Genomic DNA, 20,187 nt, shown 5'->3' with positions numbered 1-20,187 from the left:
CAGTCTCCATGCCTCAATTTCTCTATCTATAAAATGATACTGGCCACTGTTTGTAAAGTCCTTTGAGATCTATGGATGATTAGTGCTATATAAGAGCTAGATGGTATTTTTTACTTTTATTTATTTGATTGATAAATAAATATTACCATCTAGCTGGCTCCCAAGAACAATATAACATGTGTGCTAGCTTATTTCACAGCTTCTTGAGGCTTCTGAAAAACTTGCTTTTCCCTGAAGAAACAATCTGCGAAAACTCCAGTCTTGGAGCCTAAGGCCTTGGCTACACTTACCCGCTAGTTCGACGGCTGGAAATCGAACTTCTGGGTTCGACTTATCGCGTCTAGTCTGGACGCGATAAGTCGAACCCGGAAGTGCTCGCCGTTGACTGCGGTACTCCAGCTCGGCGAGAGGAGTACCGCGGAGTCGACGGGGGAGCCTGCCTGCCGAGTGTGGACCAAGGTAAGTTCAAACTAAGGTACTTTGACTTCAGCTACGTTATTCACGTAGCTGAAGTTGCGTACCTTAGTTCGAATTAGGGGGGTAGTGTAGACCAAGCCTTAGTTCCGTAGTGTAGAGACCAGTGGAAAACCCTCAGCTACTAAGGAATATTGACCCTGGCAAAGTGTGGCATATGAAGGCCAGTGAGGAGTTTTGTTCATGCTCTATCCTATTTACTGCTGCCCTCTGGGCTCAAAAAATTCTTTAAGTGTTGAGAGTTCCAGAATCTCTGTAGGAATGACACTTTCAGAGAAACAAAATTACAGATAAACTTTTTCCTCCCTCTGCAGAATTCCATTTTTCCATTGTGCCTTGTTGCAGATAACTTCTTCCTTTAATAGGTAACTTACAGCCTCAAAAGAAGGACCTTTTTTTTTTTTAAATGTGGGAAGGCAATACAGATGCTATTTAAAAAAACAAAAAACCAAAAAGCATTGCATGTCTTGCATCCACAATATTTTTTCTTATGGTCTCCCTTCAGAACAAGAGTTATTTGCTTTCAATTTTCACTTAATGTTTTTTTCCTCCCTTAGGTGAGGAATTCTTTCAACAAGAAAGGTTTGGATAGCTTTGACATTTATAGACGCAATTGCAAAGATGTGCTAAATATTTGCAATGCTTTCTGATTGGCTGTGGTTTATGGTTAGAACACTTTTTCTGCATAGATGAGTTATTTCTCTAGTGTAGCTTTTGGGGATGCAGGGAACGGAGTGTTTAATTCTTAACAAAATTTACATTAGGAAATCTATGGCAGTTGGAAAAGTCCAGCTGTTTCTGTAAAACTACAAAACATGAACTTTTAAAAATACTTAGTTTCCAATATAGGAGCTGACATGTCGAGAAGAACTTCTAACTCTCCTCCTGTCTCTTCTACCATTGGTGTGGAAAATACCTGTCCAAGAAGAAAAAGCGATAGGTATGTTTTCATCATACTACACTATCAGAATCATAGCAAAAAATATGTATTGTAATAATGTGTGCTTGAAAAAAAAAATTCCTTGATTCAAAACCATACATAACAAGGAATTTCATCAGGCAATGAGTCTCTTACATTTCAAACTGGTGACCTTCCTTTTTTTGAGTTCTGTATACTTTCTACCAATAGAGGGAAGACTAAAGTATCTTACATAGAGTTGTCCCCACATTCCTCTATACTTTACGTCCTTTGTTTATCTAAGTCTTCTTGCCATATGTAGATTCACCATACTTATAAAGCAAGTCTGATAGTTTACTGTATGTGTAACTTACTACCCATCTTGAGCAGTTAAGCCCAGTTGAATTTTCAGCTTGACCGACTCAAAAACAAGCCTGCTTGTGGACATGTGATAAATTAGTGGCTTTGTCAGGACTAGTTTTAAAACAATGTATCACTTAAAGATTAATGTCTCAAACCTGTTCATGTACAGTGTATAAAATATTTGTCATTTCCCAGCTGCATCCCTAGCTAGCATTACTAGTGTGGTAAACTTCAAGAAACATTTCTCTCATTAGGAGCTATTGGGCTGCATTTCGGTGTAATTTTTTCTTTTTCTTTTCTCTTTTGTGATAAGCTTTCATTCTTCCCAATTGGTCATTATCCTCTATTGCATGAAGTATACTTTTGGGGGAGGGGGGGTGTGGATTGATTATAAGGGTCTTTCTCAAGCACCGGAATTGTGCCTTTTTATAAAAAATGATCAGCGAGAACTACTTACCTGGTTTTAAACAATGATGCAGCTGCACAAGTCCTATGAATGGTTTAAACTCCATCATAGACCCAAGGACAGGCTTTTTTTGCTACCCTCTTATCTCATCCCCAGAGCTCCTAAATAGGGGGTAAAAATCTCTGCAACTGGTCTACACCTCTTATACCATTGGTAGCACCATTGCAGCTTACTCATTTTTTACCAATGATGATGTAAGTTCCTTATGTAGAGACATCCTATATGTCTGTTTCTAGCTATTGGATATAACTTGAGTCCAGGCATACAGGCTACTAAAAAATGCCTATTTCACCCCTTAATAATGATTCTCAAATCCTACTTAAATCCCTGAGCAGTCTTAAGTTTCATATCCGTGGTACAAGCAGAAAGCAAATAGGCTGTCGTTGGATGTTCTCCAGATTTTGTTAGCAATATACATAATATGCTTGAATGTCACTTTTGGCCTCGCTGTTGGGGGCATTCAGCGCATTAAGGGTGGCAGATATTTCCCCATTCCTCCCTCTCCTCTCCCCCCCACCCCCCCAAAAAACCCCTTTGGCACATATTGGTAAAACTACTGGAATTAGGATCCTTGAAAGTCAACTTTAACAGATATAATATGTTGATTTTTTTATTCAGAATATTTTTTAGGAATTAACTTAAACTTCTTTCACTCCTACACAAATAAAGACGCTTAGTTCACCAAGTTCTGCATTGTTGTAAATACACACTTTTTAGTTTTTCCATTTCCAAGCATTTTTTGGAATCTTTGTTGAAGAGAACAGTGTACTATATTCTCTTAATAGGGTTGGGAGTCAGATAGCACTGAGTTCTCACATCAGCTCAGCCACTGATTTGCTGTGTTGCATTGGGCGAATTTCTTCTTATGTGTGCCTGATCCCTGTTTATTTGAGGATAAGGCTTATAATACCTCACATGAGTGTTGTGGGATTAGACAACTTTTGTACAATGCTCTGACCGGGTATAGTGGTGTCTGTTAAGTGCTTATTCTTTCATTAGGTTTTTATATGAACAAATTACTTTCTTGTAAAAGAAATCCTATTCAACTTGTTAGCGCAATAAAAGATAAGAGCTTCAAGTAGTTCTTTGTCAGATTTAATATTTTGGTTGTATTGTTCTGATATAGCCAGAGTCAAGCATGTCAGTGTGCTTCTTTAAAGTAGGGGATTTTTAACAGGTAAGAGGGGTTTCTAAACCACATTTTGCTAAATACAATTGTTTGTCTCAAAAACCTAGTCTATGTTGATCTAGGCAAGGGAAATGAAGTTTCAAAGTCCAGATTTTGATTAATAATGGGAAGAAAGTGAAACTGGTGGGTCCCTGTTTTGAGAATAAGCAAATCAGATTGCTGAATCTGAATTGTAAATAGCCATTTTGTGATAACATTTTTTGTTTAATTATCCTGGAGGTGTTCAAAGAATGAATAAAAGCAAAGCATGTCCTGTGGAAAACCTTCAGAGACACTAACCAAATATGTATCCCAAAGATATATATGTTCAAGTTATAAAGTGCTACAGTTGTATTTAATACAAGTTTGATCATGTTACTTTGAAGTGTAATGTATATGCTGATTTTTCTTTCAACAGATTTTTATCTACCCTTCACAGTTGACATATGCCTGACCAAAGAGACAAATTCAAGTTCTTTGAGATCTACACAGGAAAAACTAAGTTTAGAAGGAATAGTTTGTCCATCCTTTCAGACTCCTGTAAAATTAAATTCTTCATCTCGAAAAATTAGGCGTCAGCGCAAAATCACCCATCGGTATTCTGTGAGGGATGCAAGAAAATCTCAGTTATCCACTTCGGATTCAGAAGGCAATTCAGACGACAAGACTACCATAATGATGAAACACAGGCGGTCTCAAATCCTACAGCCTTTTGTAACACACCCACCTAGGGACGACTACCGTGCAAGTACAGGTGATCCCCCACTGGCAGAAGTAGTACGAAGTTTTAATCCAGATCCCATGAGTCTAGAAAATTCCATACAGATCATTCCAACACAAGAGTCAAAATCTGAGGTTTTAAATGAGTCAGCTGCAGCAGCAGTTGTCAGCAGCATGGACAATTCTCCATTTGACTTGTGCCATGTTTTGTTGTCATTGTTAGAAAAAGTATGTAAATTTGATATTACCTTGAATCACAATTCTGCACTTGCAGCCAGTGTAGTGCCCACCTTAACAGAATTCTTATCAGGATTTGGAGACTGTTGCAATATGAGTAGTGATGCAGAAAGTGAAGTGGTTTCTGCAGGCTGGACAGAAGAACCTGTGGCTCTGGTTCAAAGGATGCTCTTTAGAACAGTGCTGCACCTTTTGTCCATAGATATTACCAGTGCTGAAACTATGCCTGACAACTTGAGAAAAAATCTAACAGACTTACTTAGAGCAGCTTTAAAAATTAGAACTTGTTTGGAAAAGCAGTCTGATCCTTTTGCTCCAAGATGCAAGAAAACACTACAGGAGGTTCAGGATAACTTTGTGTTCTCCAGGTATCGCCACAGAGCCCTTCTTTTACCTGAGCTTCTAGAAGGGGTTTTGCAGATTCTGATCTGTTGTCTTCAGAGTGCAGCTTCCAATCCATTTTATTTTAGTCAAGCTGTGGATCTCGTCCATGAATTTATACAACACCAGGGATTTAAACTATTGGAAATGACAGTGCTTCAAATGGAATGGCTGGTCGCAAGGGATGAGGAAATAACTACCGAAGCCTCAGAACATCTAAAAGCCCTAATCAACAGCATTATGAAAATAATCAGCACTGTCAAAAAAGTGAAATCAGAACAGCTTCATCAGTCAATGTGTACAAGAAAGAGGCATAGACGATGTGAGTATTCTCACTTCATGCATCACCACAGAGATCTCTCGGGGCTTCCGGTTTCTGCTTTTAAAAACCAGGTTTCCAGAAACCCCTTTGAGGAGGTAGTACATGGAGAAGTTCATTATCCTGAACGCTGCTGTTGCATTGCTGTTTGTGCTCATCAGTGCTTCCACTTGCTGCAGCAAGTTTCTTTGAGCAGCACCTGTGCTCAGATTCTATCAGGTGTACATAATGTAGGAATATGCTGTTGTATGGACCCAAAGTCTGTGATTACTCCATTACTTCGAGCTTCCAAATTACCAGTGTTAAAAAACTTTCAACAGCACATATTGAGCATCCTTAACAAGTTTATATTGGATCAATTGGGAGGAGCTGAAGTTTCTCAAAAAATTATACAAGCAGCCTGCAATATTTGTACTATTGACTGTGACCAGCTTGCTGAGCTAGAAGATACCCTGCAAAGCAACTCGACTGATATTGGTCTCGCATCAAATTTTTCATGTCCCTCTTACAGGTTTCAAGGGATTTTGCCCAGTAGTGGATCTGAAGACATGTTGTTGAAGTGGGATGCTTTGGAGGCTTACCAGGACTTTGCTTTTGAAGAAGACAAACTACGCAGTGTACAGATAGCAAGCCACATTTGTCATTTAATGCAAAAGGGCAATGTGGTGGTTCAGTGGAAGTTATACAACTATATATATAACCCAGTGCTCCAGAGAGGGGTTGAGTTAGCACATCACTCTCAACAGCTCGGTATAACTGCAGCATGCAATCACGTATGCAGCTGTCATAGCCGATGTTTGCCCCAGGAGGTACTTCAAATTTATTTACAGACACTACCTGCATTATTTAAATCCAGGTTTGTTAATTTTGTATTTATTAATGGGAAAACTGTAGCTGAAAATTACAGAAATGTTTGTACATTAATCACTGATTAAAATGTAATGAATTTGTGGTTGGGTAGCAGCACACACTTGGAAATGAAGATGATGGGGACCATGTAAATAATTAGGATTGAGACCTTTATTATCTGACTTTTTCCAATAGGTTCATAAACCCCAGAAGGTCTCAGATCTGGGATGATGGTGTCTACGCTATAAAATGTGTAAAACCTTTATACAGAATGCGATATACAAATCTATTCTGCACTTCTTATTCTTCAAGCAAAAGTTAGTTGGGCGTGTTGAATAGGTTCATGTGCCATTTTTGTGAAGGAATTAGACTGCATAGAATTACGTCTAACTTCTGCCATTGCAACTGTATTCATAAAATTATTAGTACATCCATAATTCTAACAAACTATATTTGAGGCTTGCGGTAGAATTGCTTATAATTCCAAAATGACAAGGAACTGCTTCCTTGTTGCTTCACTCTTTTTTTTTTTTTTTTTGTTGTTGTTTGTTTGTATAGAAAGCCTTCACCCTGTTTAACTATTCAAAAAAAAAATCACAGCACTTGCAAAACACAAAGTATAAAGGGAAGATTCTACAGAGAGAATTTTACCTTTAAAAAAGTATGGTATGTGCTAAAAGTACAAACAAGGGTATATTCTTCCCTTCCTGCAAGGGACTGTGGTCTATGTGGCCCAATTGCAACCCTGAAAATTTCAAGTGAATTCAATCTATTATGTGAAGTGCCTGTTATAAAGACAGGCTGCTCTGGATGTATAATAGAACCAAACTTATAACATGTCGAGAAAACGGATAGTGGCAAAATCTAGCTATTCTGGTTAGTATAGAAATGCAAACGCCTGTTAGAAAACAAAATCTTTATGAAAATTGAAAGATTGAGAAGGGAAAAGTGAAGACTAGAGTCCATAAGTTATCTAAGACAACCCATGTATGGCTTGGTAAAAAACGGGCAGTGGAAATAACATGAGTATTCAAGTTAGCAGTGTGACTTTTGGAACACATTGCTCAATTGCCGTAAAGGGCATAGGTTTCATCAAATGATTACTATAATCAAAAAGACAAATTATTGTGCAGGTTAAAATGAGAACAGCTGGCGTGCTGCATCCATTTTTGGGCACTTCACCTTTGTAAGGATGTACATATTTTGGAAATGGTTTAGATAAATGAGATTATAAATGTCTTGAACTCTATAGCCTACTTCCACAACTAAATATTCTTGGTTCAGGGACAGGGAGAGGGGAAGAAGCTATAGGTTTGATGTTACAGAAATATATAAATACCTAAAAGGGTTACAGAGACTTTGGGTTAGGATTTGTATGAACTAATAACTTTTATTGTGCGGGTGAATAGATACTCCTAGAAATTAAAATAAGTAGAGTTTGGGTTAATACATGAAAGGGTGCTTTTTTCTCAGTGTGTAATCAGTAATATCTTGTGTACACTATGACATTATTATTTTAAAACATCTGACTCAAAAACCTGCTTGTAAAATATTTCAGATAAAATGAAAAGTGCATTTGTTTGTGGACCTGCAACATATTCAAACAAATATTTTTGCTAACTATAGTTACATAATGTTCCAAAATTGTTATATTCAAAGGGAATTTGTACTTTCCAGTGAGTAACAGAAGTAAGAGGGACAACGACCTATTTCAAAATTGTTCGTCATTTAACATGTTCAATAATTCTAAATGATTATTTCTTTTTTTTAAAAAGAGCATCAGAGGCTCAGGCACAAGTATAGCATAAAAGCCGGTGCCAAACCTTCTGGAGCAAACTTAACTGTAGAGGTTAATTAAAACACTCTTGTGGCCCTAAACAGCATGTCCTTCCAATCCACATGAAGTGATTTATAGTAGTCTGCCATTATGCATTCCGTATTTGAGAAGCAAGATTGTGTGGCTTCTCTCCCACTATTGAATGGATTATCCTTATTCAGGACTCTAGAGTAATGCAAAAGATGTCCTCCATAGATTCTTGCCAATGAGCCCCAATAGAAACGTAAATGGAAAAGTGTTGGGGTTAAGATAAACTTTGACCCCAATCTAATTTTATGTATAACCCTGGTATGTAATACCTGGGTATACATTTTACTGTAAAGATAACTTCCTTCTTGAATCCTAGTAAAGTGTGTTCTATTAGTGTCTCTGGGACAAAGAATCTAAAAAGCTCTTTTTATGCCCAGCTTATATAATAGTGAAGTTTCTGTGTGCTTTCTCCCATAGGATAATACAAAATCTGTTCTTAAGTTGTAATGGCGTGAATCAAATGACAGAACTGAATTACTTAGATTCTGTAAGAAGTCACTCTCTGAAAGTAATTGAAACTCTGATATTCTGCCTTGGAGATCAGCAGAAAGACCAAGCAATGCCAGAACTAGAGGGTATGGATAATGAACAAAAGGAGTCCATTTTAGATTTAGTGACTTCCTTTCATAGCCAGCAGATGATTTCTGATGTTCCTCAAAGCCTGAGCAAGTTTTATGCAGACCTCAGAGAAGCTTATCCAAAGAAGAAAAAGGGTGTCAATCAAGATGTTCATGTCAATTTGATAAATTTATTTCTCTGTGTGGCTTTTTTGTGTGTAAGTAAAGAAGAAGAGTGTGATCGGGATTCAGCTAATGATTCTGAAGACACATCAGGCTATGATAGCACAGCTAGTGAGCCTTTGAGTCACAAGCTACCATGTTTGCCACTAGAGAGCCTTACTTTACCGTCCCCAGAACATATCCACAGGGCAGCAGACGTTTGGTCTATGTGTCGTTGGATCTATTTGTGTAGTTCAGTTTTCCAGAGACAGTTCCATAGGCTTGGTGGTTTTGAAGTTTGTCATAGATTAATAATCATGGTAATCCAGAAACTTGCCAAGAATAAAGAAAAGGAGCAAGAGAAAAAGGAGAGAACTTTAAGTGAAAATAATAAATGTTTAAATGGCAGCCCTCCTAATGAACCTGTTTTCAAAGAAGATTCATATTACTCGACTCTGAACAAACAGTTGACACAATCAGAGCTTAATAGTCTTGATGAAAATCCTGATGCTAGTGGACAATTGGTATCTGAATGTATCTCCTGTGACCATTCTTTGGAAGTGGAACAAATTTCAGTTGCTATGGTTGATGAGCTTGAGGAACTAAAGAAGTCTGTAAAGCAAGAGAATGAATGGTCACTTCAGAGTATAAGACTCTTGGAAGCTTTGCTGACTATTTGTCTACACAGCACAAATAGTACCCAACAGAAAGCGGAAGTGGAGTTGCTTCACCAGGTAAATATATCATTTACATAAAGTTCTTAAAGATATATGTACAATACTGTCTTGCCAGTAACTCAGAGAGAACTTATTTTAGAAGTGGGCAAAGGGTAGTACTCCTTATTTTCTTCTAATACAGTACCATTTTTTTTTTGATTGAGGTTTAGGGATGAGGGTGAAAGTCAAAGAACTAGACACCAGGTCGATCTGACTTTTGATTTGCTTTGTGGACTTGGGCAGCTTTCTTAACCTTTTCGTCTCATTTTCCTAATCAGTAAAATGTGGAATGGTGTGAGCCTTCTGGACATGTTAAAGGGGCATGGAAGAAATAAGTGTTATTTTAAAAACTTGATTGCATTAGCTTTGTACTGTTAATTGGGAAGTAACCAGTTGCCTAAATTTCAGCAGCATGAAGATTTTGATTTACTGGATGACAGATAGTAACAGAGATCTTCATACTATTTCAAGTGATTGGGATGGGGCTGAGTATGTAAATGGCAGTGGAATTCAATCCATTTAGATAGGAGATTGGTGGTGGACAGGGGGAGCTAAAAATAAATTAGGATATAGTAATCATTGCATAAATACTGGGACTGAATATAGTATGGATTTTTTGTTTCATTTAGCCAAATACAGAATAACATCAAGCATAATGGATGTTCTTGTTTTCTTCATGTAGAGTGTGTGTCTGGAAGATATATTACTTGAAATGCGGGACCAGCTTGCCCAGTCAAAAGCAATTGAAACTTGCTTGGCAAAACCTCTGTTAGATTCGCTGCTTCGAGTTGCGTTGGGAAATTATTCTGCTGATCTGGATCATTCTGAAGAGAAAACAGAGAAGGTATGCAGCAGTATAACACTCTGACTAAACACAAGTAATCTGGTTTAAGGAGATTATTTGTATGTGTAAAGGTTTGCTGGATCAGGCCTGTATGTGCTATGCATAAATAAGCATGCGTTGTCACGTTATCAGAGGGCATGTGCCAGTAGTGTAGCTGGGGAGGAGCAGGGGGAGCGGCCGCTCCCCCACTAAGCACATTCTCCAAAGTGGCGCCTGGGGTGTCCACTCCGTGGGTGCCCCAGTCCCCGCCCCACCCAGCTCACCCCCTTCCCTGAGCGCACCGCCGCGTTCTGCTTCTCCCCCTGGTTCCCAGCGCTTGGGCCGCAAAACAGCACGGCAAGCCTGGGAGGGAGAGGTGAGGAAGGGGGAACATGGCGTGCTGGGGAAGAGGCGGGGCCAGGGCGGGGATTTCAGGAGGGGTCCAATATGTGCACAGGCTTGTTTACAGTTTTTAATGCTTTTAGGGAGTCATTCATGGATGCATGTAAACACCATTGAAGTTAGTGGATGTCTGTTTTATTCGCTGTGTCGATCATAAATGAAAGTGCTTATGCACAAAGGGGAAAAACAAGCAAGCTACATACATCATAGTATTGATTCAGGGAGAATAGCTCTGAAACTTGTTTCAGTTCACTTTTTACTCTACAACAAGGATAAATTGCCCCCCCAAAAAAGGAATTTTCAAGAAAGCTCTTCAGTGTGGGAGGCTGATTGACCCTGATGCTTTTCTCCTAACGCTCACAAGACCCTTTGCGAGGTATGGAACCATCATCCCCTTCTACAGATGAAAAGAGATCAAGATACTTACTCAGGGTCTCGGTCAGTTTGTTAGATTGGAAACGAGATTTTTTTTCTGATTTTTTTTTTTAAATTTAATTTAATTTAATTTTTTCCCCCTGTTTTAACTGTTAGTGCTGCCAGAAAGTCAAATTTAAGAACATGGGCCCCTTAACAGAATCCTTTTTCCTGTTTGTTTTTAAGATACATTTGATGCATTTTTTTACTCATCCTAAAACAAGAAAAATCAATCTACATGTTTTGCTTTCAAAAATTATCCTCCACCCCTTTACATTTTTTTTTTCCAATTTAAGTTTTGACTCATGTTTGTAGAGACAGTATTTCCCAATAGATGGTATGGACTGTGCTGTTCCCTCCACTTTCAAGAGCAGAGATAATTCTGATCTGGAAGATTCCCACAACATTTGGGTTTTTGAATGAAAATGAAACAGTTGGTTATAAGTTTCGAAGTTTGTTTTGTTCTTGTTTTTAAATATGGATGTCACAGATCCATCATACTGAAAAGGCATCTGTGTCCCAACCTGAAGACCTTTCTGAAGAAGCTGAAGAATCACAGTGCTGTAGTTTTAATCTCTTTGCTGAAGAGGAAGGCTATGAAGCGGATAGTGAAAGTAATCCTGATGACAGTGAAAGCAAGGATGAAGGTAAATGCAAACTTTGCACAAGCATCAGGCAAAACCATCTTTAACTGTTTTATAGACTAGCTTTTACCATGTGATTTATGTGAAGTACTGGACTTTTTCCCAACATGCAAAAGTGGAATAGATTGCAGAGGCCATAACACATTTTCAGTGTAGGTTATTTTTGTAGTATGAAACAACTTTATTGCAGGGGAGAGTAACAGTTCACATCTATTTTATCCAAATGTTATGGGGAAACGTTTTACACATTGAGTTTTGGCTTCTGTCAGATTGCTCTGAAGTACTGTTGAGTCATTCTCACAGAAGTGTGTTATTGATTGTGGTCTAAAAGCAGTTTCTTCTCCAGATAGGATCATAAGTAAGTAGTGTGTGGGTTTTTTATTTATTTCATTTATTATTACTCTATGCTCAATTTTTTTACAAGGTTATCTTCCTTGTAAAATATTTCCTAGTCTGAGCTTAATCTTTGTGTGTGCGTGTGTACATACGCACCCCTCTACCTCCAATATAACGCTGTCATCAGGAGCCAAAAAAATCTTAAATAGGATATCTCCATTAATTTATTTTATCTCCTACAACTGGAAGGGACCTTGAAAGGTCATAGAGTCCAGCCCCCTGCCTTCACTAGCAGGACCAAATACTGATTTTGCCCCAGATCCCTAAGTGGCCCCCTCAAGGATTGAACTCACAACCCTGGGTTTAGCAGGCCAATGCTCAAACCACTGAGCTAGGTGAAACTGTGTTATATCAAACTTGCTTTGATCCACTGGAGTGCGCAGCCCCGACCCCCCAGAGCACTGCTTTACCGTGCTATAGCCAAATTCGTGTTTTATATCTGGGTAGAGGGGGGTGTGTGTGTGTGTGTGTGTGTGTGTGTGTGTGTGTGTGTAAAATACTAATTTTTCTAATAACCTACACATCCATTGTTTGTTTTTGTTACAAAAATGATTTTTCAAATTAAGCCTACAGTGTAAATATTTGCTTTTGTATAACAATTTGATCTAAAGTATGCATTAATTAAAATTGAGTTGGAGTTGTAATTTCAATAAGGTCTGTCAGTGATTCTGTGTATATTGTAAATCTGTGTGGCAGAAATATTAGGCTAGGGTTGCCAACTTACTAATTGCACAGAACCGAACACCCAAGCCTCGCCCCTTCCCCGAGGCCAAGGCCCCACCCCTGCCCCCACTCACTACATTTCCCCCTCCCTCAGTGGCTTGCTCTGCCCCGCCCTCTCTCACTTTCACTGGCTGGGGGAGGGGGTTGGGGTGCAGGAGGAGGCAAGAGTTCTAACTGGGGGTACAGGTGCCTGGGTGGGGCCAGAAATGAAGGGTTCAGGATGCCAGAGGGGGCTCCAGGCTGGGGCAGGGAGTTGGGGTGCAGGAGGGGGTATGGGCTCTGGTCTGGGGGTGCAGGCTCTGAAGCCGGGGATGAGGGCTTTGGGATGCAAGAGGGGGCTCTGGGTTTGGGGGGGCTCAGGGCTGGGGCATGGGGTTGGGGCTCACTGCTGGGGCACGGGCTTACCTCAGGCGGCTTCCAGTCAGCAGCACAACGGGGCTAAAGCAGGCTCCCTCCCTGTCCTGGCTCCATGCTGTGCCCCAGAAGCAGCCAGCAGATCCGTTTCCTAGGCGGGGAGGCCAGGAGGCGCCACACACTGCTCTCGCCCGCAGGCACTGCCCCCCAGCTCCCATTAGCTGTGGTTCCCGGCCAATGGGAGTGTGGAGCCAGTGCTAGGGGCTTGGGCAGTGTGTGGAGCCCCGTAGGCCCCCCCACCTAGGAGCTGGATCTGCTGGCCACTTCGGGGGCACAGCGTGGTGCCAGGACAGGTAGGCACTAGCCTGCCTTACACCCACAGCACCGCCGACTGGACTTTTAATGGCTCAGTTGGCAGTGCTGACCAGAGCCACCAGAGTCCCTTTTTGACCGGGCATTCCGGTCGAAAACGAGACACCTGGCAACCTTATAGACATACACTCCTGTATATATTATAAGACTACCTGTATAGTGTACTTTAAATCTGTCTGAATAAGAGGGGAATTCTAGAATTTTTATGGCTTACCGGAAGTACTTGCACAAGATGTCTAATAAATCTATTTGTAATTGTTTGTGTGACAAGTGTCTTTGCTTTAAGTAGTAGTAGTCTTAAAACCAAACCAAACAATAACTAACAAAAAACCCCAAACTATCAACAAAATGTATGTTTTTGTTTCAGGAACAGACACTAAAAGAGAAGCGGGATGCATGGTTCCTTCAAATTATTCCAGTGACCTAATTGAAAACATCAATCAAGGAGAATTAATATACCCTGAAATCTGTATGCTAGAATTGAACTTGCTCTCAGCCGGCAACCCAAGCCTAGATGTACTTGCCCATGTTTTTCAGAGCTTTTTGAAAGTCATCAGGCAAAAGGAGAAAAATGCCACTTTCCTTATGCAACAGGTAGAAGATGAATGTGATTAACAAAACAGAACTTGTATAGCATGTTAATAGGAAACTGGTGAAAATATTGTGCAAGAGAACCATGAAAATATTCAAGTATATACTCTTGCATACTATCCATTATTTTGTATTGGAATATTTAATATAAACTGAAATGTTTTTATATGACTAAAGTTACAAATTAGTGACATGTAGAGGTAAGTTACTAGACAGTATATTTTAAACGATGTACTGAAAGCTGCTTTACCTGTCTGGATTCTGAGGCCTGGTCCCCACTAAGCCCCCACTTCGGACTAATGTACGCAAATTCAGCTACGTTAATAACGTAGCTGAATTCGAAGTACCTTAGTCCGAACTTACCGCGGGTCCAGACGCGGCAGGGAGGCTCCCCCGTCGATGCCGCGTACTCCTCTCGCCGAGCTGGAGTACCGGCGTCGACGGCGAGCACTTCCGGGATCGATCCCGGATCGATCCATCGCGTCTTAACCAGACGCGATGAATCGATCCCAGAACATCGATTGCCGGCCGCCGGACCCTCCGGTAAGTGTAGACGTACCCTGAGTTCAGGTTTGCAAAGCCTTGTTATGCCTATGACTGTTTATAGTCACTGTGGGCTGTGGCTGCTTTGCAGCTGATCAGCATATTTTAAAAATGTTACAGCATCAGACCAGTGTTGTAGTCAATTTGGGCTTAGGATATTAGAGTGACAGGGTGGGTGAGGTAATACTTCTTTTTTTTTAATTGGACCAGTTTCTGTTGGTGAAGGAGATGAGTTTTTGACAGAGCGCTTCTTCAGGTCTGTGTCACTTGAAAGCTTATTTCTCTCATCAACAGAAGTTAGTCCAATAAAAGATATTACCTCACTCCCCTTCTCTCTCCAGCATAAGGCCAAACACTTGTGTATCCGGGAGCAATAACTCTGTCCTCCATTCTGGCTACCTGTTTTTTCCCCTCCACCCTTTTACTAGCACCATACAGTCCACAGGAATCATTACAGCCCCAGAGCTAATGTAATCCTTTTAAATTAAGTAATCCAATTAAATAGACTGACTAGTTAAAAACAAACCTGTACCTCACATATGGCAGAAGACCATTCATGCTCTATATGAATACATGCCTGTGATCTCCTGAAAGACTTGGGCATTCTAAATATTTCTGAAGCTTTTTGTGCTCTTATTTTGTTCCACCATAGAGTTTTGTAAAAACTAGCATGTCCAAGTTAATTGTGGAAGGCCTGTGTGTCATTTGTTGATTCTGGGCAACTTAGACAAATTAGAATTTAAAATAAGAAATTCAGAGGACGTTTTTGTTTAGCCTTCTATGTCAGGGGAACACCAATAATAAATTATTTTAGATATATCTCCATGAAGGGGAAAATGTGGCAAGTACTAAAAATCTTCTGTTAAATCTGTCATTCATATCATTTGCCTATATGAAAACAGGGAATCTTTAGAATAAAATATTAGATATGCTTTACAGTTGAAATTAGAAGCATTAACTACCCGGGAACCAGTGATCTGGAACTGGCCCAACTGATGCCCTCTTTATCAGGAAACCTTCACTGTCTGCACACTGATTCTTCAAATTATTTTTGCAAACGTACTGTAATGTGTTTGGCTGTCTCTCTCCTCACCCCCACCTCACCCCCTTCATCTCTTCATAATCCTTTCTATACAGGCAAACCTGAGCCAGACAGCCACTGTCTTAAAAACAAACACATTTCTAAAGCTACTAAATAACTTTCTATTGGATGGCAGACTCACTTGCTCCATCTCTTATCTACACCCTGTTATTAGTCCTATCTTCTTTTTTGAAAGCCTTTGATTCTCTGGTGAAGTGTCCTAGGGCAATCTTCTGGTTGATCATTGGCAGAGACAAGGTGGTTTAGCAGGTCTGATCTAAGAGTCATGAGATTTGTGTATTCTTGGCTTGGCTGCTGATGTGCTGTGTGACAAGGTAACTCATGGCACCTCTCTGTTCCTGTTTCCCCTGCCACACTTTGTCCATCTTATCTATTTAAATGGAAACAATTTTGGGACAGGGGTTGTCTTACTATGTGCTTATGCAGTACCAAGCACAGTTGCAGCTTCTAAGAGCCATAGTAATATAATTAATTATTATAATTACCTCCCATAATACTTTGAGATTCAGTTCCTGTGTTTCAGACAAATTGAGAATAAAGACACAAAATACCTGATTAATCTGATTTAGGATGAGATCTTCTTAATGACTGTTTTTTTTTTATATGCTTTTGTGACTTTTTGGTACAAATATAAACAATTCTCTTGATAAATGATAATCATGTAACTCTTGTGGTAGTTTTACCTGTATGGACTTTACCTGGTATTTTTATGACTAAGTTAATAATCCATCTAGTGGTCTTTTCATATTGTATTGTCTATGATGTTTGAGGCTTTATTATGACATAGAAAAAGTGGAAAATCCTATATTTTAATACAAATTGAATGTATTTAAAATATAAATAACTTCAGGGGATAGCCTTAGAACCCAAATCATCTATGACTCCATGAGGAAAGAAGGTTGTTGATTGTATGTTTATTAATTAGTCACTTTTTAAATAAACCCCGTTCCTGAAGACTCAAAAGCCACAAGAAAATGTATATAATTTGATTTCTTTTTAGAAAGTGACAAGAATACTTTTTCCAAATCTAACACAATGTTGACTTTAGAAAGAAGAAAAGGAATACAAATCTATTTGACTAATCAGTTTAGTGATTATGAACAAAAATTGTTTGAGACTGGATTATGAAGGATGCAATTTTTTTTACTAGCAGTGAAAGTGAGTTTGCTTTAAATGTTAAAACACTGTTTCACCTTTACTTGACCTGAGAATGTGTAATTTGCTTATATCTGTACAGTAAATTACTGTAGGCCAGTACTTAATCAATTTATGGTGATGCAGAAAAGATGACCTAGGTTCCTGCAATGTAGTCTGTAAGAACAATGAGTTCTCAAGTAGTTGCCAGACTGGCAGTGGCTCAACAATTGATGCTTTAATCACCTTGATCCCAAAGGCTGTCTCATAATCAGAAGCATCTGAACTAGTCAAAATCTTGCAAGCAAATTCAGTAGTTCTTTGATAGAACACATACTAAAAATCACAATTAAATCACTAACAACATTTGACAAAATCAGTTGTGAATATATTGGAATACTTAAAACAAATTCTGTTGAGTTTTGCTCTTCAAACTGATGTGAATTGTTCAGATATCTAACTTCAACGTTTTCTCTTGCAGGGAGCTGTAAAAAGTCTTCTGGGAGGATTCCTAAATATCTTGATACAGAAGGACTCCAGTTTCCATGGTGGGTATTAATGTTGTTTACTCTTTTTTTTTTTTTTTTTTTTTTAAAGAAATGCTGAAATTTAAAATAATGTATATGTTATACAGTTACAAGTATATATGCTCAAACTTTCAGCCCACAACTATTAATGAACATGCAAAACTGAGAAGCACATCCATGGGCACATGCAAATATCCACACTTATATGTACAATCCAAGTATGCTTGTATTTTAACTTTTATATACAAAAGTGTTGGTTTTTTTTGGTTCTGGTGGTTTTGCTGGGGGAGTGATTGGAGTCTGCATAATGCCAAACAGGCATTATGCCAAACCTGCAGATTTGAAAGGTTTTCTGAACACCTGGACCGAAGAGACTAGTGTTAATTTAGTGTTTCTATTTTGTAGATGACAGTGTAGCTTCTTCAAAAGAAAATGACGTTATTACTTCTATAATACATTTTAGAATCAATCGATTTGTTTTTAAATGTTTAAATGTGAAATTAGCATTCACAGAAAGTTTTAGCTTGATATTAGAGGATCAAGTCCTCAAGAGGTACAGCCATGGCAGTGCAAGCCTCCTCATAGTAGGCTATTTATGTAGGAATACCTTTTGAGGTGAGAATATCTCTATACCCAAGCAATCTGTGATTTCTTAACTAAGACTTTCATACGAATTTATTGTGATGTGTGTATTGTGGACCAGCCAACCTTCCTGTATTGCACATAATTGAAGCCAGCGAATAAATGTCTGGTAGCAATGATTTCTGGTTGCTACAAACCCAGCCTAGAAGTGACCAGATTTGTGTCTTGGTAACAGGCAGCTCCCATTTCACTATTTTTTTTTTTAATTTATTTATTTTAATTTAAGGAAAAAAGCTTTTTTGCCAGAAGTGCCTATTCTAATTTAGTAACTGAGGTAGATGAAATTATCTGTATTTATTTCGTCTGATTTTTGTCACAGAAATGGTAGAATGATAGGATTTCATCTGATTGTAAGGTTGTGTATAAAAGACTCAAAATTTGGTACCCTCTCTCCTTTTAGGCATTTATATGTGAATAGTTGTTTAATATATTGCACATAAGTAGTAGCCCACTTACCTAGAAACATTTTTCATTGTGTAGTGAACTATGGTCCTATTAGATGTATTCTGTTCCTTGCCTTTGCCACAGATTTGCTGTGACATTGGGTAAGATGCTTAACTCCTCTGTTTGGTGTTCCCATTTAGCAACAGGAAATATATGCCCCATATGAGAGCTGTGAGGCTATATTCATTAATATTCTTAACTTGAGATTCTTAATGGAGTATGCATCACAAAATATGTTGGTTCTAATGTTTTCAGTCAGTTTATTCTATCTCATCTTAATGTTGTCCAAAAGCAAGTTATGACAGCAATATACTGTGATATTGTATATGAAAAATGTTCTTTATTTAGGCAAATGTTGATACCTTTTTATCATCTATGTAGCATGCCAGATAGTGCTGGTAGAGCTTCTGGTGTCTTTGATGAGCTCAAGGACATGTGCAGAAGAGCTAACCCTTCTCTTGAGGATATTTTTAGAGGAAACACCTTGTACCGTAAGTATACTACAGATCAGAAAATTCCTTAATGCAACAAAGAGTGGTGCTGAACAAATTGACTGGCAAATCAATATATGCATTTCTTTTGGGTACTATTAAGGGACCTTGTTATAACATGTTATAATGTTACTGGTTAGAATGTATATAACTGTGCCATTTACACTGTGTAAACACTAGTTAGTGAATCTATTTTTCTATTTTGCTTGTTACAATAAAATGTGGTGGAAGGAGTAGGAGAGAAGAGATGAGGTATAAATATAAATTAATTTTTTTGATGGAGGGACTTGAGCATTCATTCTTCAAGTGCAAGGAAAGGCTCGGTTTTGGAGTGGGGAGACAGATGGTGAGGGGAGGGATAATATATAGAAGGTCCTTCCTGTTGTTTGCATCATGGGCAAAAAGCCTTCCAGTTTCCCAGGAATTACCATTGTTTTGTGAACAGGAAGCACTTTCAAGTTAACTAAAGCAATATTTGAGCCTATTGCTTGTTGTCGCCATTTTGCTGAACTGTAATCTGTAGTTTTGTACAGGAAACTTTGAATATCCTTCCATTCATTCTGTTGCATGTTGGAAGAATAACTTCATGGTATAGGCATTTTATTTAAATAGTAACCAACAAAGCAAGAAGACATGGAGGCCGAAATGTTTCAAAAGTAGCATGAGATTTTTTTTTGGGTGTCTAACTTGAGAAACATTGGCCGTAATCTTCAGAAATGTTGGGAACCTACAACTTGATTTGAAATTAGTGATCAGGACCTTTAAATTAGGCTAAGGTATCTTAAGTTGGGCATGCAAAATCGGAGGCCATTTCTGAAAATGTGGATCTGAGTTTAAATGAAGAGGTTTCTTTCTATGTAAGCTGTATATTACGCATTAGCATTGGCTATATAGATTTAACACAATTTGATTCTGGTTATTTTTCTGATTTATTTCTCTTAGGAGATACTACTTAAGGGTATCTTGAAGATTGTGGAGATGAATATCTATATGAGTCCATTACAATATCTCTCCTTCCCCTTGCTAAAGAGCCCAAATTTAAATAGTAGTTCTTCACAAAAATCGACTAGTGCACTCAACAGCAAGACCGTAGGACTATTAAAAAGAGCAAAGTTTTCACAAAATAAGAAGGAAGCAGATGGTGAGAATTTGACTCACCAGCTTCTTTCTTCTTGGCACGTAGCCCCAATCCACCTGCCTTTGGTGGGACAAAACTGTTGGCCGCACATGTCTGAGGGCTTCAGTGTCTCATTGTGGTTTCATGTGGAATGTGTTCAAGAAACAGAAAGCCCCACAGAAAAAGGAAAGAAGAAGAAAAGAAGCAAACCACTAATTGTGCGAGAGAGCAGTTTTGATGGCACAGGTAAGTTATAATATTACTGAACTTTTAAAGCTGAGGGATTTCAGA

At 38.8% G+C, this 20,187-nt stretch overlaps 1 protein-coding gene across 6 annotated transcripts in view; it reads left to right on the top strand.

The window, feature by feature from the left end:
• The window catches only part of LYST (lysosomal trafficking regulator), a 151,462-nt gene that overhangs the window by 44,648 nt on the left and 86,627 nt on the right, over positions 1-20,187 (top strand). For 4 of the 6 annotated variants that reach the window (XM_042848373.2, XM_005291190.5, XM_042848372.2 and 1 more), the window contains exons 4-12: positions 1,324-1,414; positions 3,788-5,882; positions 8,160-9,195; positions 9,860-10,021; positions 11,307-11,463; positions 13,673-13,899; positions 17,157-17,223; positions 18,670-18,779; positions 19,722-20,142. In XM_042848373.2, the coding sequence (XP_042704307.2) occupies positions 1,324-1,414; positions 3,788-5,882; positions 8,160-9,195; positions 9,860-10,021; positions 11,307-11,463; positions 13,673-13,899; positions 17,157-17,223; positions 18,670-18,779; positions 19,722-20,142 (4,366 nt within the window). The remainder of the gene's footprint in view (positions 1-1,323; positions 1,415-3,787; positions 5,883-8,159; positions 9,196-9,859; positions 10,022-11,306; positions 11,464-13,672; positions 13,900-17,156; positions 17,224-18,669; positions 18,780-19,721; positions 20,143-20,187) is intronic. The other 2 variants (XM_065589057.1, XM_042848374.2) reach the window with 2 other exon arrangements.

This window comes from Chrysemys picta, chromosome 3, assembly GCF_011386835.1.
Source record: "Chrysemys picta bellii isolate R12L10 chromosome 3, ASM1138683v2, whole genome shotgun sequence".
Lineage (NCBI taxonomy): Eukaryota > Metazoa > Chordata > Testudines > Emydidae > Chrysemys > Chrysemys picta.
Note: the sequence above shows the minus strand (reverse complement) of the source record. Positions and strands in the feature narration are given on the sequence as shown.